Below are 26,095 nucleotides of genomic sequence, written 5' to 3' on the forward strand. Positions count from 1 at the left end.
TGATCATTTTCCATTCAGACACTTATTCAATCATTCAAGCAACTGTCGTTCATTTATCTATCCATTCACTTATTCAGCTAGTCAATCATTCAATTACATGTCTATTCATCCATTTCATTGTACCAACAAAATATAATACATATAATAATCTCTCGCTTTAGTACTTCTTTCCCCTGATTAATTCTTTTCACTGTCTCTCTATCCCCCTTCTCTTCTGGCATTCATTTACTCCATCTTATCCGGTTCTCTCTCAGGAGGACTGAGGTTGGTGGCGGTACAGTTCTCTGCCAACTGCAACCTCAAGCTTCCTTGCAGGAATAAACATCCAGATCAGTGGCAATGTTAGCTGCACATTAGAATCACCTGGGGAGCTTTTAAATCCTCTGATGCCTGGGTTCCATGCCCAGATATTCTGATTTAATTGATCTAGCGTGGGCTTGAGCATCACTAGTTTAATAAAACTGCTCAGCTGATGGTGAAGACCGCTGCTTTAGAGCACTGGTTCTCAACTGGGGTCACCTGTGTTCCCTCAGTGACATTTGGCAATGTCTGGAGACATTTCTGGTTGTAAATACTGGCGGAAGTGTTACTGGCATCTAGTGGGTAGAGGCCAGTGGTGTTGTTAAACACCCTGTAATATCTATGACGGCCTTCCAACAACTAAGAATTATCTAACCCCAAATGTCCATACTTCCGAGGTTGAGAAATCCTTATCTAGAGGCTGGTTTCAGGGATTTCTAGGAATCCATCCCACAGAAAAGGTGTTCCTCCACCTTTTCTCAGTAGGTCCCCAACTTTTCCAAGGGTAATGCTCTTTCATTCTGCAAGAACTCTCATTTTCCCCTTGTAGACTGGCCTCTGGTCCTCCTAAGCAGACATAGGCATCTTTCAGTTACCACTTGCATCAGCCTGCAGCTCTGTTCTCTCTTACCATCCACATCAATTTCCTGAGCAACCCCAGGAGGGAAAACTAAACATCCCACCCAATACTGGGCTCCTTACATAAGCGTCAGGTGTCGGAGGGCAGACAGCTCTCTGGGCACGGCTGTTAGGTGGTTTCCTTCCAGGTACCTGAAAGAGGTGCAGAGTGACAACACCTGAGAAAGAGACACTAAACAAACTGTCACCTTTTCAGAGAAGCCTCCCTTCTCTGAAAAGGGATTAGGTTTTCCAGGCTGGATTAGGTTCCTTTTTCACTCTTAGAGCCTCCCTCCCCGAGTTCAAAGCATTACTGTGTTTGTCGTTTAGTATTTATTTGATTATCCAATTGATGACATTTTTCTCCACTGGATTTTTATATTTCATGTTGGCAAGGTTCTTGTCTAAAATTGCCCACTGTTGGATCCCCCCATGGCTGTTTACAGAGCTGATACATAGGAGATATTCAATAAATATTAGTTTAATAAATAAAGCACTCATTTCATACTCAGCCCTCACAATATCCTCGTGTGGCAGGAAGTCATGGTAGAAGAAAAGTTCAGCGACGTTAAAACACTTGCTCAAGGTCACACAGCAAGCAAGTGGTTGAGCTAGGACCTGAACCCAACTCTCTCTGACTGTAGTCTTACCACAGTTCCACACTTAGCTACCGGAGGCTCTTGGGAGAACTGAGCCATGCGTGATTCATTTTAATAACCCTAATTCAGTGTTGACTATCTCTGACATACATTTGGAAACTGAGGAAATGGGGGCCTATCTCTGTTGCTGGAGCACTATGCTACAGTTCCCAGCAGAAGGACCACATGGCAGGAGGGGACAGGGGTTCAGAGTGAGGCTGCACCCAACAGATGGAGACTCCTTCTGGACAGGCAGAGGCTGAGCCTAGATCTGCCCGGATTTCCGCCTCCTACACTGACCTGCTCACCTAGGATGAGGCCACCTCCTTGGAGACTCAAGGGTGGCTTAAGATGAGATAAGAAAGTCTCATTGTAATTAATCATGAATTACAAAGGTTAGTTCTACCTATAAATAAAAGTTAATGCTATCCTCAAAAGGGGACAGGCCAATACATTCAGTCTCACCCTTGCTGTAAACCCCTTTCTCCAGGCTTTCTGTTGCTCTCAGGACAAAGCTGAAGAACCTTTAAGATGGCTTACAAGACCTGTTTTGATCTCCTTGATGATCTAAAGCTCCCATAGCATCCTCTCTTGTAAGAGTCAACACATAGTCACTGCTGTTCATTTGTTAAGTGTCTGCCTTAAGCTCCATGAGGTTAGACCTAGGTCTATCGCTTGCCAGCCTGGTGCTTCTCAAGCTTCAACACACATGCAAATCACCTGTGATTTTGCTAGACCACAGATTCTGACCCAGTAGATCTGGGGTAAGGTGGGAGAATCTGCATTTTTAATGAGCTCCTGGGTGATGGTGGGGACTGCTGGACCACATTTTGAGTAATAAGGTGCTAGTACAGTGCCTAGTATCCAGTAGACCTACCACAATATGACTAAATGGGATAGAAATGGGTTAAAACAGAATATGGGTCAAGGTGTCAGTGACTGAACCAGCCTTAGCTTTAAAGCCATGTTGGAATGTACATTACCTTTAATTAAGACCAGGCAACTTTCCCCCTATGGCTGGCCTCTGGGCACTCTCATGGCACAAGATGCTGGGCTGGACCTGATAACGTCTTAGGTGGCCATGGCATACTGGACTGATGCCCTTTTGGTTTGATCCTTGGCTGTGTACCCATTATGGGCCAAGTGCTATGCTAGATCCTGGGGGAGATACACAGATGAACCAGATTCCATTTCTGTCTCAGGGACCCTAAGATTCGGTCATGCACATGCTGAAATTGTGCCCTCAGAGAGAAAAGCTAAGAGAAATGTATTCACTCATGTATGCATTAATTCAGGCACAAGTATTAATTTATTGAATGATTATGATGTACCAAGTATTGTATATACTGGTGAATAAGACAGCCGTAATGCTGGCTTTCAGGCAATTAAAAATCAAATGTTGGTGGGGGGTGGGGAGAGAGAGAGAGCAAGCAAAAGAAATATAAATTGTTATCTGTGCTTTCATGGGAAGAAGCAAAGAAACACCAAGGGGCTTACTGCAGAAAGATGTAGCCAAGAGGCCAGGCGCAGTGGCTCATGCCTGTAATTCCAATACTTTGGGAGGCTGAGGTTGGTGGATCACTTGAAGTCAGGGGTTTGAGACCAGCCTGGCCAACATGATGAACCCCCACCTCCTAAAAATAAAAAAAAAATAGAAAAATACAAAAAATATAGCTGGATGTAGTGGCATGTGCCTGTAACAGCTACTCAGGAGGCTGAGGAAGGAGAATTGCTTGAACCCAGGAGGCAGAGGCTGCAATGAGCTGAGATTGTGCCACTGCACGCTAGCCTGGGTGACAGAGCAAGACTCTGTCCCTACCGCCCCCTCCCCCCAAAAAAAGAAAGATGCTGGCTGGTGCAGTGGCTCACTCCTGTAATCCCAGCACTTTGGGAGGGTGAGGCGAGTGGATCACTCGAGGCCAGGAGTTCAAGACCAGCATGGACAACATGGCAAATCCCCATCTCTACTAAAAATACAAAAATTAGAGGGCATGGTGGCATGCCTGTAGTCTCAGCTACTAGGGAGGCTGAGGCAGGAGAATCACTTGAACCCAGAAGGCTGACGTTGCAGTGAGCTGAGATCATGCCACTGCACTCCAGCCTGGGCAACAGAGTGAGACTGTCTCAAAAACAAAAAGGAAGACGCGGCTGAGGAGGACATATTTTAAGATGAGGATTGATAGGTGAAAAGGGTGAAGACTTGGAAAGAGCAGGGGCGCTGGAAGAGTCTGGCAAGAATATACCCTGCGAATGGCCTAGAGCTTGAGTTCTGAGGCAGAGAAGGAAGGCTGAGGGCTGAGGTCTCGTGGGGCAGGAGAAGACAATGAGAGACAGGGCAGATCACAGTGAGGCCTTGGAGGTTATTTTATTCAAAGCAGAATGAGAGGCCATGACTGGAGACAAGGGCAGAGGCTGGTGTTACAGAGCTTCCTCACCTGTACCCACCCTCTGCCCTCCTTGCATGAGACTGCAGGGTATTTGCATTCTGGGTGGATGCTTGCCCTATCCCTCAACTGGGGCAGGGGCTCAGATGATGGTGGGAAGGAGCAGACTCATGGAGGGGGTACTTGTCCAGCTTGTTCCTTTGGGCAGGGAAGCTCTGTGCAGGATGATGGAGGGTAGGAAAAACCATTGGGCCACCACTCACACACCACAGGAAGTGTTCTGTGGACAATGTGGCTCTGGGAAGCGTAGAGGCAGGAGCTGGAGGAATGAGCAGGATAGCAGAGAGGTGCTGGTCCAAGGATCATCTCACCTCCAGGGAGACCTGAGGGAGCTTCTGGGAAGGGGTTTGACCTGAGGCTGACAGTGGCTTTGCACCTTCTATGCTGCCCATTCTATTCATTCTCTTACTACTGTTTATTTGCTACAACTACTTGGTAAGCCTCAGACATCAAAGATGAAAACCAGAACAAAACACCGAAGCCCTTTACCAGAATCTCTTGTGGCCTTGTGACAAACACACCTGGAAGTGGGCCTGTGGGTTGGGCTTGCCACATACCTTGAGGCAAGTTACTGAACCTCACAGACAACACAATGACAAGGACAATACTCAAAGCACCCCAACAAAACTCACCAGCATGACATGAGGGGTTGTCCCAATGCTTTTGCACTGAGAGACTCTGGTCTGTTACCTCATTTAATCCTCTGGGGCTGGGGTGGGGACATTTTGCTGAGGTTCAGAGAGGTAAATAGCAAGTCTAGGTGTCAGATTTAGACTAAGATATGTTGGACTCTGGAGGTTGAGAAGTCAACCCTGTGCTGTTTCACCTCTTCATTCTGAGCTCCTTATTTTCATCTTCCACTATCACACTCCTGAGAGGATGTACTATACTGTATTATTTATGTTCTCTTTCAACCCCACTGGAATGTAAGCTCTACGAGGGCAGGGATTTTTGACAGTTTTATTTCCTGCTGTATCTTCAGTGCACAGTATAGTGCTTAGCTCATAGCAGGGGCTCCAAGATTTGTTGAAAGAATGAATGAATGAATGCAAAGAAGGGCTGTTTATAGAACCCTACACTAAAAAAACAAACTGGCAGTGTGTGGTGGCTCATGCCTGTAATCCCAACACTTTGGGAGGCTGAAGTGGGCAGATTGCTTGAGTTCAGGACTTCAAGACCACCCTGGGCAACATGGTGAGACCCTGTCTCTACAAAAAAACAAAAAACAAAAAACAAAATAATAGCCAGGCATGGTGGTGTGCAACTGTGGTCCCAGATACTTGGGAGGCTGAGGTGGAAGGAGGTTGCAGTGAGCCAAGATCATGCCACTGCACTCCAGCCTGGGTGATAGAGTGAGAACCTGTCTCAAAAAATAAACAAAACCCAGAAACCTATAATGGTCTCAAGGAATGCCCTGTGCCTGGCCCAGGCATATCTGTGGGACAGGCTGTGCCATATAAATGCATGCATTTGCTGAAATGTTAAATAAAAGCATAAGTAATCACTAGAATTAAGTCACTGAGGATGTGATTATAGAGACTGCTGACCCTATGCCAAAGCCCAGGTGCAGTGGCTCATGCTTGTAATTCTAGCACTTTGGGAGGCTGGTGAGAGGACTGCTTGAGCCCAGGAATTTCAGACCAGCCTGTGCAGCAAAGTGAGACCCCATCTTTACAAAAAATAAAAATAATAAAAAGTTAGCTGGGCAAGGTAGCACGTGCCTGTGGTCCCAGCTACTAGGGAGGCTGAGGTGGGATGATTGCTTGAGCCTGGATGGTCAAGGCTGCAGTGAGCTGTGATCACACCACTGCACTTCAGCTTGAGTGACAGAGTTAGACCCTGTCACCCACTCTCTCTCTCTCTCTCTCTCTCTCTCTCTCTCTCTCTCACACACACACACACACACAAAGCCAAGCAGAAGTTCTGAAACTAAAAAGTTAATTGAACGAAATATAAAATACATTAGAAAGTATCAGTAACAGACTAGAACAAGCAGAAGAAAGAAACTCAGAACTTGAAGACAGGGTTTTTGAAATAATCTACTCAGACAAAAATAAGGAAAAAAGAATAAAAAGAACGAACAAAGGCTTTGAGATGTGTAGGAGTACATAAAGTGACTGAACTTATGAATTGTTGATATTACCAAGGGGGAAAAGAGATCAAAAAGTTTACAAAATATATTTGAGAAAGTAATTGATAAAAATTTCCCAAGTCTATTAAGAGAGTTAGACATCTATTTATAGGAGGTCCAGAAATCCTCAAGCAAATACATTGCAAAAAGTATATCACTATAGCATATTATATTCAGAATGTTTAATATAAAAGTGAAATAAAGGATTTCAAAATGAGCAAGAGAAAAGCATGGAGTCATATACAAAGGAAAGCCCTTGAACTAACAGAAGACTTTTCACAGAAACTTTACAGGTCAGAAGAAAATGGGTTGGCATTTTCAAAGTGCTGAAATAAAAAAGAAAACAAAACAAAACTGTCAACAATAATTCTGTATTCTGCCAAAATAAGCATTTTTTTTCAGTCTCCATAGAGACTGTCAAAAATTGCCAATGCTGACTATATTGCAAGTTGTCACGGTGGGGTATTGGGAAAAGGTTTCAATTAGCAATAATCATGCCTTGGATAAACCTCATTGGCTACGATAGTGCCACTGCGCAAAGCTAATATAAGCTTTATCAATTAAGGATAAAGCTCTTCCCTGACAAGCAAACACTAAGGGAATTTGCCATCACTGGAGCAACCCTACAGGAAATGTTCAATGAGGTCTTAAACATGAAAATGAAAGGTTGATATTCACTATCACAAAAAAAATATAAAACTCATAGTTCATATAAAACAATTATACAAAGATAGAAGAGAAAGGAATCAAATGGCGACAACACAGACTTTCGACAAATCACAAAGACAAAAAAAGAAACAAAGAATTTATAAAACAACTTGAAAACAATCAACAATATGACAGGAACAAAGTCTCACATATCAATCAATACTAACCCTGAATATAAGTGGATTAAATGCTCCACTTAAAAGATAACGATTGTCAGAATGGCCAAAGAAACATGATCCAACTACATGCTGCTAACAAGAAACTTACCCTGCCCATAAAGACACAAATAGTCTGAAAGTAAAGGGGTGGAAAAAGATATTTCGTATAAACAGAAACCAAAAGTGAGCAGGAGTAGCTATACCTGTATCAGATAAAAAAGACATAACAGATACAACAGTAAAAGAAAACAAAGAAGGTCATTATATAATGACAAAGGAACAATTCAACAAGATGACATAATAATCCGAAATATATACACACCCAACATTGGAGAATTCAAATTTGCAAAACAAGTAATTCTGGACCTAATGAAAGAAAGAGACAACTATACAATAATAGCAGGGTTTCTGACGCCCCACCGATAGCACCAGACAGATCATTGAGACAGGAAATTAACAAAGAAACACTGGACTGAAATTAGACTTTAGGCTAAATGGACTTAATAGACATTTACAGAAATTCTACCCAACAACTACAGAATATACACTCTTTTCACCAACATATGGAACATTCTGCAAGACAGACCACAAGTTAGGCCACAAAACAAGCCTTAACACATTAAAAAATTGAAATTATATCAAGTATTTTCTCAGATCACAGTGGAATAAGGCTAGAAATCAATACAAAGAGAAACTTTTGAAAGTATCCAAATACATGGACGTTTAAACAGTGTGCTCTTGGACAACCACTGGGTCAACAAACACATTAAAATGAAAATTAAAAAAAATTAAATGAATAAAAATGAAAACACAATATACCCAAACCTATGGGATATAGCAAAAGCAGGGAGAAGAGGGAAGTTAATAGCATCGAATCCTACATCAAAAAGTAGAAAGATCACAAATCAAGAACCTAACATCACACCTCAAGAAACTAGAAAAAGAAGAACAAACCAAACCCAAAGTTAGCAGAAGAAACGAAATAACAAAGACCACGGTAAGACTTAGGATTCTAGTATAAAAAACAGGACAGAAAAGAAATAACAAAAATCAAAGCAGAACGAAATGGGGACCAAAAGAAAAATACAAAAGATTAACACAAGAAAAAGTTGGTTCTTCAAAAAGATAAACAAAATTGATAAATCACTAGCTTAATCAAGAAAAGAAGAGGGAAGATCCAAGTAAATAAAATCAGAAATGAAATAGGAGACATTACAACTCATATTTCAGAAATACAAAAGATTATCAAACTATTATGAACTATGCACTCACAAACTAGAATATCTAGAGGAAACGGATAAATTCCTGGAAGCACACAACCTCCTGAAATTGAACCAGGATTAAGCAGAACTTTTGAACAGCAGACCCCTAATAGGTAGTGACACTGAATCAGTAATACAAAATATACCCCCAACAACAGCTGCCAAAAAGCCCAGGACCATAAATCCAAAGATGGATTCATAGCTGAATTCTAACAAACACACAAAAAACTAATACTAATCCTCCTGAAACTATTTCAAAAAATTGAGGAGGAGGTAATTCTCCCTTACTTATTCTATGAGGTCAGTATCACCCTAATACCAAAATCAGACAAGGGCACAATAAAAAAAGACAACCACAGGCTAATATCCAGGATGAACATAGACATAACAATCCTCAACAAAATACTAGCAAATTGAATCCAACAGCGCATCAAAAAGATAACAGACCATGATCAGGTAGGATTTATTTCTGGAATGAAAGGATGCTTCAACATATGCAAATCAATAAATGTTACACATCACATAAACAGAAATAAGGAGAAAAAACATATGACCATTTCAATAAATGCAGAAAAAGCATCTGATAAAATTCAGCATCTCTTCATAATAAAATTTAGCAAACTAGGCATACAAGGGACATACCTCAAAATAATAAAGGCTATATACAACAAACCCACAGCCAACATCAACCTTAATGGAGAAAAGTTGAAAGGATTCCCTCTAAGAATTAGAAGAAGACAATAATATCCACTTTGACTACTCTTATTCAACGTAGTATTGAAAATCCTCACCAGAGCAATCAGCAAAGAGAAACAAAATAAAAGGCATCCAAATTGGAAAAGAGGAAGTCAAATATTTCTGCTGATAATATGGTCTTATATCTAGAAAATAAACACTAAATACTTCATCAAAAAACTTTTAGACTTATAATAAATGAATTCAGTGAAAATTCAGGCTACAAAATTAATGTTTAGAAATCAGTAGCATTGTTAGACACCAATCATGATCTAACCAAGGACCAAATCAAGAGGGCAATTCCACTTAAAATAGCTAAGACAAGAACAAAACCAAAACCAAAAAAACCCTAGGAATATATTTAACCAAGGAGGTGAAAGATATTTATCAGGAGAACTACAAAACACTGATGAAAGAAATTGTAGAAAACACAAACAAATGGAAAAACATCCCATGCTCATGGATTTGAAGAACTAACATTGTTAAAATGACTATATTGCCAAAGCAATCTACAGATTAACTGTACTCTCTATCACATTACCAATGTCATTTTTCACAGAATTAGAAACAAAAATCTCCAAATTCATATGGAACCAAAAAAGAGCCCAAATAGCCAAAGTAATCCTGAGAAAAAGAACAAAGCTGGAGTCATGATATTACCTGACTTCAAATTATATTACAAAGGTATAGTAACCAAAACAGCATAGTAGTGGTATAAAAATAGACACATAGATCAATGGTACAGAATAGAGAACCCAGAAATAAAGCCAGATTCCTACAACCAACTGATCTCCAACAAAGCCAGAAATATACACTGGGGAAATGACACCCTATTCAATAAATGGTGCTGGGAAAATCGGATAGCCATATGCTGAAGAATGAAACTGGACCCGTACTTCTCAACATATAAAAAAATTAACTCACAATGAATTAAGGACCCAAATGTAAAACATGAAAACATAAAAATCCTAGAAGAAAACTTAGGAAAAACTCTTTTGGACATTAGCCTAGGCAAAGGATTTATGACTAAGTCCTCAAAAGCAAATGTAGTAAAAACAAAAATATAAAAATGGGACTTAATGAAACTAAAAAGCTTCCGTACAGCAAAAGAAATAACAGTAAACAGACAACCGCAGGATGGGATAAAATATTTTCAAACTATGCATCCAACGAAGGTCTAATATCCAGAATCTACAAGGAACTTGACAAGAAATTAAAAAAAAAATCCCATTAAAAAGTGGGCAAAGGACATGAATAAACAGTTCTCAAAATGACATACAGTTGGCCAACAAACATAGGAAAAATGCTCTCCATCACTAATCATCAGAAAAATGCAAATCAAAACCACAGTGAGATACCGTCTCACACCAGCAGAATGACCATTATTAAAAAGTCTAAAAACAACAGATTTTTGGTGAGAATGTGGAGGAAAAAGGAATGCTCATACACTCTTGGTGGGAATGTAAATTAGCACAACCTTTATGGAAAACTGTATGGTGCTTTCTCAAAGAACTAAAAATGGAACTACCATTTGATCCGGCAATCCCACTACTGGGTAAACACCCAAAGTGAAATAATTACACCCAAAAGACACCTGCCGTCATATGTCTATCACAGCACTATTCACAATAGGGAAGATACGGAATCAACCTCAATGTCCATCAGCAGAAGATCGGATAAAGAAAACGTGGTGTATATTCATGGACACAGGGAGGGGAACAACACACACCAAGGCCTGTTGGGGAGTGGGGGACAAAGGGAGGGAGAGCATTAGGACAAATACCTAATGCATGCAGGGCTTAAAACCTAGATGACGGGTTGACAGGTGCAGCAAACCACCATGGCCCATGTACACCTACATAACAAACCTGCAAATTCTGCACATGTATCCCAGAATGTAAAGAAAAATTAAAAAAAAAAAACAAAGAAAAAGAAGAAAATGTGGAATATCTATATTCATGGAATACTCCTTAGCCATAAAGAAGAATGAAATCATGTCTTTTGCAGCAACGTGGCAGGAACTGGAGGCCGTTATCCTCAGTGAAATGACTGAGAAACAGAAAGTCAAATACCACAGTTCTCGCTTACGAGTGGGAGCTTGACAATGGGTACACATGGACATACCGAGTGGAATCGCGGACACTGGAGACTACAAAAGGTGGGGGTTGGTAAGGGCTGAAAAACTACCTATTGGGCATAACGTTCAGTATTTAGGTGATGGGTACACTAAAAGCCCAGACTTTACCACAACACAATATATGCATATAAGAAACCTGTACTTGTACCTCCTAAATATATTAAAAAGTCAACTGAGGCTGGGTGCAGTGGCTCACGCCTGTAATCTCAGCATGTTGGGAGGCCGAGGTGGGTGGATCATGAGGTCAGGAGATTGAGACTATCCTAGCTAACATGGTGAAACCCCATCTCTACTAAAAATAAAAAATTAGCTGGGTGTGGTAGCACGCGCCTATAGTCCCGGCTACTTGGGAGGCTGAGGCAGGAGAATTGCTTGAACCCAGGAGGTGGAGGTGGTAGTGAGCCAAGACTTTCTCTTGACCTCTGGTTCCAACTCCACTGGCCTTAACCTTCCTAAAATGCCCCATCCCGTCTGGTGGGTCTTTGAAACGCTAGTGCCTCTTCTCCCTCCTTGCTGGATTAACTCCTACAGATGCCTGGATCTCAGCTCCAGCATTACTTCTCCAAGATCAGCTCCCACACCTACCAGTGATATTACAGGTTCCCAAAACATTGGCTGTCTTTTCGTCACAGCATTTAACCTCCACGGTGACATCTTTCATGTGATTCTGTGATTAACCACGTCTGCTTGGCTCACCGCAGCATTCTCACACTCTGCCTGGCAACAGTAGATGCTCAGAAAACGTCATCTGTGTGATGAAAACCCCTGAACTCCTCAGGGAGAGCTGCGTTTGGCACGATGGAGCCAAGCAGAAGTGGCTTTCAGTGCAGAATGTCCCCAGCGACCTGGCAGTGCAGCTCAGGAGACTCAGAATCAAAGGTTTCACTTCAGAAATGCAGATGCAGTTGTGGGAGAGCTCTCTTTGTAGCAAGCCCTTCATGAAAACTCTGAACTCCAAAGTTGTCTGTAGCCTATAGGCCCCCAGAGGGACCCTTGCAGGAGACTGCCCTCCTGCCCCATCAGCCTTAGAACTGCCAGAGCGTTTCTGGCAGGCCAATCTTTGCATTTGCCCTGCATTTAAATGCTGTTTCAGCCCCAGTGCAAACACACAAGGACACATCTGCCTCGCATGAAACTCCACACAGATCTCTGTGAATTGGTGTTCCTATTCCTGTATGGAGCTTTGTGGTGCTGACTGATGCCCCACAAAGAACTCAGACCAGCTGAATCTTAACGGAGAGGAAGGGAAGCCACCTTCCCAGAGACCCCACTCCAGACCAGAATTTCCAATGGAGTCCTGGAGTGACGTGGGGGCAGCTCAGGAGTGAGGTGGCTGAGGCTCACATCCTGGCTCTGCTATCCAATAGCTGTGTGACCTCGGGCAAGGTACTTAACCTCTCTGAGCTTGCATTTAGTCACCTGTAAAACAAGGCTTATAATAATCACCACCTTGATTCTGAGGAATAAATGAGAGTCTCTGTGAGTAGTTCTCAGAGCAGTACCTGGCACACTGGTGGCCAACACGTTTGGAATATACATACACACAGATAGACACACACACACACACACACACCCCTCCACTATATGTAGTTTATTGCTCTTCATTCTCTCTTCTTCCAGTGTAGTATTTCTAAAATGATAATTGGATCATGCCACTTTCCAACTTAAAATTCTTCCTGGATTCTTGCGTATCTCTTGGAGTCAGCCCTCCCTATACCTGCAAGAACTTACATATCCCTTCTCAAGCTTTCGGCACACACCACCCTCTTTGTCATCCTTTTTGCTCCATCTCACGGCCTTCTAGGTTTCTTGAATTTAAGATGTTTCTGCTTCCATCTTGAGGTCTTCACAAAACATGCTCCTCTGTTTCCCTCCTTTGCTTTCCTGGGAAATCCCACTCTACATGCAGTGTGAAATGCCTGATCTTCTGGTCAGTTTTCTTATTGTCTTTCTTCCCCACTCTAAGTTTCTGAGAAGAGGGATCTTATCTGCCATGGTAGCCACGTGCCCTCGGCTGCTATCACAGTGTCTGACACAATGAACTCAATGAATGGGTGAGTGAAGGGAGGCTTCTCGGCTCTCGGCCTGTGCTCAGGCTGCCCCGGCCCTCCCACAGATGGCTGTGACTGTCCGATAGTGTGGAGAAGTGTTCTCTACTGGTGCCATCTGCTGAGGTCTTCTCTGGGCCAGGGCCTGTGCCAGGACCCGTAAATGCTGCTGTGCCCAGAGCTGGCCCACTCTCCAAAGATGTGATCAACCCCTCCAGCTGGCTGGAGGCACATTTCAGTCTCTCGCCCTGGGCCAGAGAATGTCAAGGATGTAGTCAGCACTGGGCAGTTGTTCTATTAAGTGATCTGGGGAGTGTGGGGGATACAGAAGGCAGCAGCTGGCCTTGCTAGAGAAGGCCCAGCTGTCAGGATGGACACGGCCAGAACCACTGACAGATACCTACAGCATCATGGCAGGGGGGCCTGGGTTTGCCTTCTTCCTGCTGCAGTGCAGTTGTCAGTTTTCAAGAGGACCCATGTAAGTCCCCAGCAAGCCAGGCTACTGGGCAGAACACACAGGGACTTGGGCTTCTGCCACAGGGAGGACTTGGGGTCAGATGGACCTGGGTTTGAGTCTATACTCTGCTGCTTATTGGCAGTGTGACCGTCAAAAATGAGTCAACCTTCAGTAGCTCCGGTTATCCCATCTGCAGATGGGAATAATGATACTTGCCTTGAAGAGTTGTTAGCAGGGCGAAATGAGATTACCTATTAAAAAATCCAGCACAGGTCCTGGTGCACAGCAATTGCTCTAGAAATGATGGCTGTGGTGATTTGCAGCATAGACAGGACATTCTTGCTTGCTTTCTTAAAGGCCACGTGGGCAGAATTTTCTGGATCCCTCCTTTCTTAGAGCACACACTGCCTGAGCCACTCCCTTGTGCTTGTCACCTGCTGCGTCGCTCTACCCCTTCTCCTGCCTGCATGTCCATCACCCATTAAATCTATGGAAGAGGAGCAAGCGCCACGGAGCTGCCCTCTGGACCCCAGACTTCCATCCTCTAACTCCTCAGAACCCACAGTGCCAGACAGGTCCTTCCTGCTTCTCCATTCTTGTCATCAGCTCTTGGCACACACTCTCAGACAGTTGCATCTGTGCCCTCCTACCTCCTGGTTGAGCCCCATCCCTTTCACGTCTCCAGTCAGTGCTGTGTATGTGTGTGTGTGTGTGTGTGTGTGTGTGTGTGTGTGTGTGTGTGCACGTGCATATGAACACTGCTGGCCTGCATCCCGTGATGTTCTCAGACCTCACATCCTAATACAAATCCCTTCTTCCAATAGTTGTGCCTGGGGGGAAGCTATGTCATCCTCCCCCTCTCCTCTTCTTGGGATATCAAGTTATAGGACAACAAATCCATTATCATGGTCCTTAGACCAAAAACATATGTCTAAACATCGTGGATATTAATCAGGGCTGGATATGGGGGAAAGCTGTTCACCGACACTGGATCCTGAATTTCTTCTCTAGCCCTTAGGAAGAAGTAGGCTTTGCAGAGTTTACGTTTGTAAACATTTCCATAAATGGAAGCAAACAGATTTTTAGGTTTCAGTTCTAAAATAGTCAGGTAAGCTTGAATTTAAAAGGACAGTTGCACAGCAATAATTGTACTTTCTGAAGGCAGTGAGGCCCTACCTTCGCAGAGAGTATACCAGTGACTTTGAGGGCTGAGATGTCCTGTATTTGCTGCTGTCCCACTTTCCATAAGATTTTGTAAGCCTGCCTTTTAAATTAGGAGCTTAGTGCTGACTTAGAGCCGGTATCTCTCTCTCTCCATTGCCTGCCAATATGTCATGACCAGAGTGGTTCTCAAAGTATCATTTATAGACCCCTGAGGGTCCCTGAGACTTTTTCAGGGGTCTATGAGGCCAAAACTATATTTACAATGAGGTTAAAATGTTATTTTCCTTTTGCCCTGTGTTGACGTTTGCACTGATGGTACAAAATTAGTGGGGGGTAAAACTGCTGGCACCTCAGCATGAATCAGGACATCGCTAGCAAATGAAACCAGTGGTCACTGTATTCTTCACCTCTGTGCACTTGCAGGCTTCACAAAAACCAATTTCATTTAAGCATGCCCTTGGTGAAGTAGCAAGAATTATTATTTGTATTGACGTTCAACTCTTGAGCACGCATTCCTTTAATGTTCCATGTGGCAGAATGGGCGGGGGGGTGCACATGCACGCTGGTTGTCTAGAGGAAAGTGCCTGTGTAATTGACTCACAGGCTGAAGTCACTGGCTTTTAAATTTTTTCATGAAACACTGTTTTTGCCCAAAAGAAAGACTGGAAAACTCATTATTCAGACATAGCTATTTAGTAGACAATTTCTTGAAAATGAACAAAGTAAGCCCACCACTTAAAAAAAAAAAGCAGCTCACAGTATTTGTTGCCAATGATCAATTTGTGCTTCCAACTGAAAATTAAAGTTTTGGAAAACTCTTCACTGCCACATTGAGCTTACCAACTTCCCCTCACTTAAAGACTTTTCTGATGAGATCGGTGGTGATAACAAAGGACATTATATAAAAAATATATCATATAAGGAAATGTGGTAGCATTTGGAAGATCTGCATAACTCAGTGAACCAATATTTTCCCAATGACCAACACATGATGTTACAAGACCGTGCATGGGGAAAGTTCCATTCAAAGTATAAGACAGACCGGCAGAGTCAATGTAACAGAGGACGGGAGATTCACTGGTATGGGTGCAGGTTTCACACTACAACTAGCCTTTAAGAAACCACTACTTGTGGAGCTTTGGTCTTTATCAAAGAACACCCATAATTATCTGAAAAGGCTATTAAAGTATTCCTCCCTTTTTCTTTTTCTTTTTTTTGAGGCGGAGTTTTGCTCTTGTTGCCCAGCTGGAGTGCAATGGCACAATCTTGGCTCATCGCAACCTCTGCTTCCCAGGTTCAAGCGATTCTCCTGTCTCAGCCTCCTGAGTAGCTGTGATTACAGGCATGTGCCACCACACCTGGCTAATTTTGTATTTTTCATAGAGACGAGATTTCTCCATGTTGGTCAGACTGGTCTTAAACTCCCGACCTCAGGTGATCTGCCCGCCTCAGCCTCCCAAAGTGCTGGGATTATAGGCATGAACCACCATGCGCCCAGATCTTCCTTTTTTTTCAAATACATTTCTGTGTGAAGCTGGATTTCTTATACTTTACCCAAAAAACATACCACAACAGAGTGAATGGTGAAGCAGATATGAAAACTGAGCTGTCTTCTAGGAAGCTACACATTTAAGAGATTTGCAAAAATATGAAACAATGAAAGTCTTCTCAATTGCGTTTCTTTTGGTTTGTCTTTAAAATATGCTTTTTATATAAACATGTAATGGGTATATAATTATTACTTTGAAATGCAATAATAAATGCACATTAAAAATTTTCTCAGTGTTATTTTCTAATACGATCAATATCAATAGATACAGCCCACATAAACACAGGTTCTTAGAGTCCTGGATGCTTTTGGAAACCATAAAGGAGTCCTGAGGCCTGGACATTTAAGAACTTCTGGTGTAATTGGCATGAGCACAAAATCTGGGGTCAGACAAAGAGGGCAAGCGGTGCTGTCGCCCTACTTCAAAGAGCACCTGCAAGACTGAATTTGGGAATGAGGCTCAGTGTGGCTTGACTCACCCAGGGTAGAACTGAAAGAAGAGCCAGTGAGGGTTTGCAGAGGGCTGACTGGAGAAAGAAATCACCTCCTGTGTAGATGGCACTGCTGGGGTCTTGTACGCTTGGTTGCAAGAGACTCTCACACCCTGCCCTTTGGAGAAATGCTGGGCAACTTTGTTGTTGCTGCTTCTCAGTGAATTAAACTTAATTTTGTTTTGTAAGCTGGCAGCTCTGCCTGAGATAACTAATGATACTCGAGGGAGCTGGAAAGCTTGCATTGGAAACCCTGGATCTGGACTCAGCCAATGTCCCTGAACCAGAGGCTCCCAGCCATAAGTCTCCAGGTCTGCCAGCTTTCTCTTTCTTTGACACTCATTCTCCTGCTTACCCTCCAGCCCCCGTGCCAGGAAGATGGTTCGGGGACAGAAGTGAGGGCTGCCTTCCTTGGCGCACTCTGGAAGCCGTGCCTGGCCAAGGGAAGTGATACCATTTCCAAAGCAGAAAATCAGGTCTCCTCCCAAAGTGCTGAAGTTTACTTTATAATTGCATCCAATTATATTTGTTATTTCAGTTTTTGCTCCATGAGCTTTGGGGAAAAGCATTCATGGGCTATCGTCATGGCATTTCTGTCCTTTCACATGTGTCACTTGGCATGCAATTGGCCCAGGAAGGAGAGTATAACTGGGTCATTCTCTGCAGCCCCATCCCATGACACAGCCTGGTCCAAGGGAAGGGCAGGAAGCTCACTGCACGCGGTGGCATTTGTGCATACAGAGCTTCAAGGACATGACCCCAGCTCAAACCCAGTGGGGAACTTTTTAGCGACTGTCAAGACCTTCTTTCCTCTCCTGGGCCTGACAGCCCTAGTTTCAGTTTCTCTGAGCATTGGGAAATGCCTGGAGCCACAACACACACTCAAGAATCCCTGTGCTAGTCCAAGAAACTGGCATGCTCAGGTTCGGCCCCCGGAGGCATTACTAGCAGGGCGGATCAAAGAAACACTCCCTGGAGGAGTCTGGGTTGCATTCTGTCACTTACATCTGAGGGTACTTTGTACCTTGTTTTATTGCACTTGGCTTTATTGTGCTTTGTAGACACTGTGTTTTTTAAAAATTGAAGGTTTATGGCAACCCCCTCTCAAGTGAGTCTGTCAGTGCCATTTTTCCAACAGCATATACTGACTTCATGTCTCTGTGTCACATTTTGGTAATTCTCACAATATTTAAAACTTATTTATTTATTTTTTTTGAGACGGAGTCTTGCTCTGTTGCCCAGGCTGGAGTGCAGTGGTGACATCTTAGCTCACTGTAACCTCCACTTCCCGGGTTCAAGAGATTCTCCTGCCTCAGCCTCCCAAGTAGCTGGGACTACAGGCGTCCACCACCACGCCTGGCTAATTTTTTTATTTTTAGTAGAAATGGGGTTTCACTATGTTGGCCAGGCTGGTCTCGATCTCCTGACCTCGTGATCTGCCTGCCTTGGCTTGCAAAGTGCTGGGATTACAGGTGTGAGCCACTACGCCTAGCCCAAAACTTTTTCATTATTGTTAAACTCTTATGGTGATCTGTGATCTGATCTTTGATGTCTCTATTGTAACTGTTTTGGGGCACCATGAACCATGCCCATCAAAGATGAAGAATTTAATTGAAAAATGTGTGTGTTCTGACTGCTTTACCAACTAGGGGTTCCCTGTCCCCCTCTCCTTGGACCTCCCTATTTCCTGAGACACAACAATATTGAAATTGGGCCAGTTAATAACCCTGCAATGGCCTCTTAAGAGTCACACATCTCTCACTTTAAATCAAAAGCTAGAAATGATGAAGTTTAGTGAGGAAGGCATATCAAAAACTAAGACAGGTCAAAGCTAGGCCTCTTGGACCAAATAGCCAAGTTGTAAATGCAAAGAAAAAGTTCTTGAAGAAAATTAAAAGTGCTACTCCAATGAACACATGAATGATGAGAAAGTCCTATTGCTGATATGTGAAAACTTTTAGTGACCTGGATAGAAAATCAAACCAGCCACAACATTCCCTTAAGCCAAAACCTAATCCAGAGCAAGGCCTTAACTCTCTTTAATTCTGGGAAGGCTGAGAGACGAGGTGAGAAAACCGCAGAAGAAAAGTTTTAAGCTAGCAATAGTTGGTTCATGAGGTTTAAGAAAAGAAGCCGGCCAGGCGCAGTGGCTCACGCCTGTAATCCCAGTACTTTGGGAGGCCGAGGCGGGTGGATCACAAGGTCAAGAGATCGAGACCATCCTGGTCAACATGGTGAAACCCCGTCTCTACTAAAAATACAAAAAATCAGCTGGGCATGGTGGCGCATGCCTGTAATCCCAGCTACTCAGGAGGTTGAGGCAGGAGAATTGCCTGAACCCAGGAGGCGGAGGTTGCGGTGAGCCGAGATCCTGCCATTGCACTCCAGCCTGGGTAACAAGAGTGAAACTCTGTCTCAAAAAAAAAAAAAAAGAAAAGCCATCTTCATAACAGAAAAATGTAAAGGGAAGCAGCAAGTGGTGATGGAGAAGCTGTAGCAAGTTATCCAGATAACCTAGCTAAGATGTGGCCACACTAAACAACAGATATCCCATGGAGACAAAACATCCTTTTATTGAAAGAAGATACCAGCTAGGACTTTCACAGATAGAGAGGAGAAGTCAATGCCTGCTTTCAAAGCTTCAAAGGGCAGGCTGACTCTCTTGTTAGGGGCCACTGCTGATGGTGACTTGAAGCTGAAGCCAATCCTCATTACCATTTTGAAAATCCTAGGGCCTTTAAGAATTACGGTAAATCTACTCTGTCTGTGTTAAGAAATAGGGCAACAAAGACTGGATGATGTGCCATCATCCAGTAAACAAAATGTGTTTACAGCACACTTTCCTGAATATTTTAAGCCCATTGTTGAGACCTGCTGCCCAGATATAAAGATTTCTTTCAAAATATTACTGCTCATTGACAATGTAACTGGTCATCTAAGAGACCTGATGGAGATATACAAACAGATTAATGTTGTTTTTATGTCTGTTAATATAACATCCTTTCTGCAGCCCATGGATCAAGGAGTATTTTCAACTTTCAAGTCTTATTATTTAAGAAATACATTTTGTAAGGTGATAGCTGCCAAAGATAATGATTTCTCTGATGGGTCTGGGCAAAGTAAATTGAAAACCTTCTGGAAAGGATTCACTGTTCTAGATGCCATTTGAACATTTGTGATTCACGGTAGGAGGTCAAAATAGCAACATTAATAGGAGTTGAAAGAAGTGGATTCCCACCCTGATGGATGACCTTGAGGGGTTTCAAGACTTCAGTGGAGGAAGTAGCTGCAGATATGGTGAAAACAGTAAGAACGAGAATTAGAAGTGGAGCCTGAAGATGTGACTGAATTGCTGTAATCTCATGATCAAACTTGAGCAGATAAAGAGTTGCGTCTTATAGATGAGGAAAGAAATTGGTTTCTTGAGATGGAATCTAATTTTGGTGAAGATGCTGGGAATATGTGAAATGACAACTAAGGATTTAGAACATTATATAACTTCAGTTGAGAAAGCAGCAGCAGGGTTTGAGAGGATTGACTCCATTTTTTTTTTTTTTTTTGAGACATGGAGTACAGTGATGCAATCTTGGCTCACTGCAACCTCCGCCTCCCAGGTTCAAGCAATTCTCCTACCTCAGCCTCCCCAGTAGTTGGAATCACAGGTGTGCACCACCATGCCCTGCTAAGTTTTGTATTTTTAGTAGACATGGAGTTTCACCACGTTGGCCGGGCTGGTCTCAAACTTCTGACCTCAAGTGATTCACCTGCCTCAGCCTCCCAAAGCGCTGGGATTACAGGTGTGAGCCACTGCACCCAGCCTTGACCCCAATTTGAAAAGAACTTCTACTGTGGGCAAAATGATATTAAACAGCATTGTGTGCTACAGAGAAATCCTGCATGAAGTAAGAGTCCATTGCTGTGACAAACCTCACTGTTGTCTTATTTTAAGAAATTGCCATAGCCACCCAATGTTTGGCCACCACCGCCCTGATCAGACAGCTGCCATCAACATCAAGGCAGACTCTCCACTAGGAAAAAGATCACAACTTGCTGGAGGCGCAGATCACCATTAGCATTTTTTAGCAATAAAGTATTATTAAGGTACGTACATTGGTTTTTTTCCCAACACAATGAGATTGCACACTTAATAGACTAGAGTACAGTATAAACATAACTGTGATATACACTGGGAAGCCCAAACATTTGTGTGATTTGCTTTACTGCAGCTTATGCTTTATGGTGGTCTGGAATTGAACCCACAATATCTCCAAGGTATGCCTGTACTGTACATGCTAAGCTGGCCCAGAAAAGGGGGTGGGCCTGGGGCCTGGTGAGACGGATGTCAAAGTCAAGCATCAGATGTGTGGTGGTGAGTGTGGTGGTGTGTGGGTGTCATGGTGTGTGGGTATGGTGATGAGTGTGGTGGTGTATGGGTGTGGCAGTGTGTGGTGTGGTGGTGTGGTACTGTGTGAGTGTGGTGGTATATGGGCATGGTGGTGTATGGGCATGGGTGTGGTGGTATGGGGGTGTGGTGGTATGGGGGTGTGGTGGTGTGTGGGTGTGTGGCGGTGTGGTGTGGGGGTGCGGTTTGGTGGTGTGTGGGTGTGGTGGTGTGGTGTGTGGTGTGGGGTGTGGTTTGATGCTGTGTGGGTGTGGTGTGTGGTGTGTGGTCTGGGGTGCGGTTTGGTGGTGTGTGGTGTGCGTGTCTTGCTTTCCTGGCACTGAGGCTCTTCCTGTTGCCCCTCCCTGGCTCTGCCGGCTTCCAGGCAGGGCCTCTGCTTATGCAGCCACTTCAGCCTGGAGCACTCCCTTGTCCCTCCTGGTGACCTGCTCCTCACCCATCAGGGTGCAGTTCCAGCATCATTTCCCACGGGAGCGTTCTCTGAGCCTCATGTCCCTGTCACGTCTCACTTTAGCACGTCCTAGCAATCTTGCACCTCTTTTTTTGTAGCATGTTTCTCAGTTGTCACTTCACGTGTGCATCTGTGATGATGGAGCGAATGTCTACCTTCCCTCATAAACTGGGACCCCGTGAATGTAGGGGTCACAACCAGTTTGCTTGCCGTTGTCTCTCCAATGTGAACAGAGTACCTGACACCAAGAAACCTGGCCAATACGTGTTGAGTGGATGAGTGGATGAATGCGAGTGTGCATGTGCTGTGTGTTGGTTGTGAGTGTGTGGTGCTCCTCTGGTCCTAGCTCCAGTGTTCTTGGTGCATTCCAGGGAGACCCCCTCACTGGGGGACTGTGCCCTGTCCTTCTGTCTGTGCTTTCCAGGGGGCAGAAATAGGATTCTCTCCATAATTTAAAGAGTCCTTTAGGAAGAGGCTAACACCTTTTTCATTGAGTTGGGAGTTTCTGGTGCAGAAACAAGACCTGAAGAGTCAGTGGCAGGAGCCTGGGCTGTGGAATAAGAAACCTCCTCTTCCACGCCCACTTATGAGTGAGAACATACGGCGTTTGGTTTTCTGTTCTTGTGTCAGTTTCCTGAGAATGATGGTTTCCAGCATTATCCATGCCTCTGCAAAGACATGAACTCATGTATACCTACGTAACAAACCTGAACGTTCTGCACATGTACGCCAGAACTTAAAGTATAATTTAAAAATTAAAAAAAATCCAAATTAATTAAAATTAAATAAAATTTAAAAAAAGAAAGCTTTTATTCTGAGAATGAACGAGGCCCAGAGCTAAGACCTCGTCTGTAAAATGGGGCCTCATGCTTGACAGGGCTGTTTGAACTCGGAATAGGATCCTACTCGGAGGAGTGCTTTGTAAGCCACAGTGCCCGCTGGGCAATGTTTTTACAATTATCCTGCACTGCTGCTAGGATCAGAATAAGCTGCTGAGCAGTCTTAGGAAGAGGGTGGGAGCGGGGGTTTTGGGGGGTGATATGGAAAATGAGGCCATAATCCTGCCACTTATATTCAGGGTATCTCTAAGGATTCCAGGGTCAGAGACTCCTCTCCTGCTAGGCAGAGGCACTGGGGGAGCTGTGCTTCCTGTGCCCTTGTCAAAGCCATGGCTGCCATCTTGGTGAGGGCTCCACTGCCATCTTTCTGGGATCCATTTAAGTAGGGTCTCCCCAGGGCAGTTTCGCCATGTGGCCTTGCTTGAGATGCTGGGGTAAAGCATGGAGGATGCTGCTGGTGGTGAGATGACGGGGTGCTTGGAGGCGGCTGGGGGTACTTACAGTTCGGTCACGTCCTTGGGCATCCCTTTGGGGAGGGCGCGGAGTCCCTTGTTGCTGCATCGCACCACGGTGTCCACACAGGTGCACTGCTCCGGGCAGCGCGGGCTCAGCTGGCAGCTACTCTCATCGTTGCCTGCAGAGAGCCCCAGAGAAGGTGAGAACAGTGGGAGATACGCTCCACTAGGGGGAGCCAGTGAGCAAGGCTGCGTCTCCAGTCCCCACTGGGCGCTGGAACCAGGAACAGGGTACCTGCTGGTCTCATCCGCGGTTGACGGGTGTTGCCTACCTTCTACCTCATTCGACATAAGATGAAGACCACGAAGCAGGCTTAGCAAGAGTAACAGATAGGAAAGAGGTCTCTGTTAACCAGATCAGGAATAAGCCCAAATGACTGAAGGAGTGGTCAGCGGGAGGGGGCAGAGTCTTTTCCCTTCCTTTTTCTCCTTTCTTTCTCTCCTCCCACAACTACATAGTCCCTCTGAGGCGGGAAGTGTGTCCCCAGCCTCCATTATGCCTTAATCTCAGTTAATGATCTGCCTCTAGATAACCCAAAGTTGATCAAGTGAAGAACTGTGCTGGCTTGAATTTATGCAAACAAATATGCTCTCTGGGATCCCGAGAACCAGAGCCTCAGATATCCATATCCCCAGCCAGTGACAAGACTTTTCTTGAAGTCTATTTCTCATGAGTACATACTCCCGAGGCTCATCATGATGCAGACAGGAAGACTGAGGCCAGGGCTCCCATGTACAGTTGTATAGGTTGTGCACTCCACAAGGGTGCCATATCATATAAGGAGCACCAAGCTCACTGTGGACATGATAGATTAGTATATTTGGTACAACAGTTTTCTCATAGATGGCAGTATCTTGTTCTAATGAGCAAGTGTCTTGTCTTAATGAACTCAGTATAATATGACAGATTTCTAACTGATGGAAATAAAATGAGTTCTGAAGGGGGCACCTTTTCTTAATTTGCATGAAGGAGCCATGTGGGCTAGCAGTAGATCTGCAAAGCTCTCCAGCATTCCAGCTGTGTGCCCAAAGCAAAGCAGAATGGGATCTCAGGGAGTATCTGATCCTGTATCTCTGGCATCTTCCTTGGCTTCCCAGGACCTTCCCCACTGCCCTCGACCCCCAGTCTTCTCACCGTCACAGGTGAAGTCCTGGATGGCCACATCCTGGATGGGAATCTCCTTGAGGAAAAATGGCTTCTGGCACCTAGGGTTTCCGCTGACGATCCGCCTCTTCCTCAACCACTTGCCCAGCCAGGCCAGGTGGCAGTTGCAGTTGAAGGGGTTGGACAGGAGGTTTCTAGGAGGAAAGAAGGGTGCTTAGCCTCCACCTTCTACTGTGGGAGTGGCCCTGGAATCTGCTTCTGCAATCCCAGAGCCCAGTTCTCCCAGCCGGGGAAGATGTGGTCTCAGAAAGGAAATGTAGGCTCCTCACCAGGTACAGTCTCTGCAAGGGTCTCATTTGAGACCTCCGCCACTGATGGAGGTAGGCGTGGCCTCTCACCCTGCCCTCCCTTGTGTACGGAGCTCTGGCAGTGTGAACTGCCTTTGGGTCCTTAGCAGAGATTCACCCTGAGCGCCTTCGCACTTGTTGCTCTCCTTGCTGGGAATCCGTCTCTTTACAGGTTGCCTGACTGACTTCTCCTCGTTCTTTAGTCCTTGGCTTCAGTGACATTTCATTAAGAAAGCCTTCTCTGAGTCCCCCATATAGAGTGGGACAATTCAGCCTCATCCTGTCTTTTCCCTCATTCCCCTTCATTCTCTCCGTAGCACACATGGGAGTGTGCAGTGACTGGTTTCTGTGCTCGCCTTGCACCTTGGACTCTACATTCCACGAGGGTAGGGTCTGCTTGCCTCTGCGTATCCAGAAATTAGTGTTATGTCATCACAGGCACTTTATACGCCTCTGTGGACTGAAATAACTGGAATGATGGTGAGATGAGAGCATGATGGCAGCTATCCCTCCCTAAGTGTTTACTACAGGACTGGGACCACACCGAGCACTTCATACATCCGTTGTCTCATTCATTCCTGTCACAGCAACCCTAAGAAGCAGGTAACATCATCTTCCTCTCACGCATGAGGAAAGTAAAGCTCGCGGAGCTTATTTAAGAGGGGCAGACAGCTCTTGAGTGGCTGTAGGATGATACAGCAATTAAGGGCTTGGAAGTGGTTGTTCTGGGGTTGCAGTCCAGGCTCCGACACTCAGTAGCTGTGTGAAACGGGGCAAGTGACTTCGTGGATCAGAGCTGGCTCCCTGAACGCTTTGTGACTCTGCCCCCCTCAGCATCTTAGGTGTTTTTGGATTTCTAATGTGGAGGTACCTAGGAGGGGCTAGACATGGACTAAAGGACCAGCTCACTGGTGTTAGCTCCCAACCCATTGTCCCCTCCTGTTGATGTCATTCATTCGTTTGATTCATTCCTTTCCTCAACAATTACATGCCTGGCATCTCCGTACGCTCCTGGCACAGATCTAAACATTAAGGATACAGCACTGAACAAAACAGCTGCATATCCCTGTCCTTCAGAAACTTACATGATGGTGGGCAGATAATATACAATTAACAGCAAGTTAGTAAATGACACAGTCTATTAGGACATAGTTAGTGCTATGTAATATTAGGGGGCAGGGCCAGAGGGATCAGGGTTATGGCAGAGGGGTGGAACGGGGTGAGGCAGGTGATACTTGAGCAAAGGTAGAAGGGAGGGAGGCCGGGGGGAGGGTGTTCCAGGGAGTGCAAAGTTTCAAGGTGGGAGTGGGCTGGGAACGTGGGAAAATGGTGGCGCTAGAGTGGAGGGAGGGAGGGGACAGGCAGGCCATGAGGGGCAGATGGGGTGGGGCCGGCCTGTAGGCCCTCCGCTAACTTCGCCTTTGATTCCAAGTGCCATGGGCATAGGACAGCAACAGGAGGTGCAGAAGCAGCCTTTCCTTCTGCCTTCCAAAGGGTCTTTGGGGAAGGTTAGAGACAGGACCACAAACCAGCAACTAAGGATAACAGAGCCACATGGAAATATGAAGCGCAGCTGTAAAATGCGCACGTTGAGCA

The 26,095-nt window shown here is 44.6% G+C and overlaps 1 protein-coding gene and 1 non-coding gene across 2 annotated transcripts in view; both read right to left on the reverse strand.

Moving 5' to 3' along the window:
- Positions 1-26,095, reverse strand: part of SLIT3 (slit guidance ligand 3) — a 544,627-nt gene that overhangs the window by 57,522 nt on the left and 461,010 nt on the right. Inside the window, exons 18-20 of the mRNA XM_017534462.2 lie at positions 24,183-24,346; positions 23,034-23,166; positions 1,003-1,071 (exon numbers count right to left, since the gene is read on the reverse strand). Of these exons, the coding sequence (XP_017389951.2) occupies positions 1,003-1,071; positions 23,034-23,166; positions 24,183-24,346 (366 nt within the window). The remainder of the gene's footprint in view (positions 1-1,002; positions 1,072-23,033; positions 23,167-24,182; positions 24,347-26,095) is intronic.
- On the reverse strand, positions 6,534-6,674 carry LOC119472124. The gene has a single exon (XR_005201232.1). It is a non-coding gene; the product is annotated as a U4 spliceosomal RNA (small nuclear RNA).

Source organism: Cebus imitator, unplaced genomic scaffold (assembly GCF_001604975.1).
Source record: "Cebus imitator isolate Cc_AM_T3 unplaced genomic scaffold, Cebus_imitator-1.0 Scaffold86, whole genome shotgun sequence".
NCBI lineage: Eukaryota > Metazoa > Chordata > Mammalia > Primates > Cebidae > Cebus > Cebus imitator.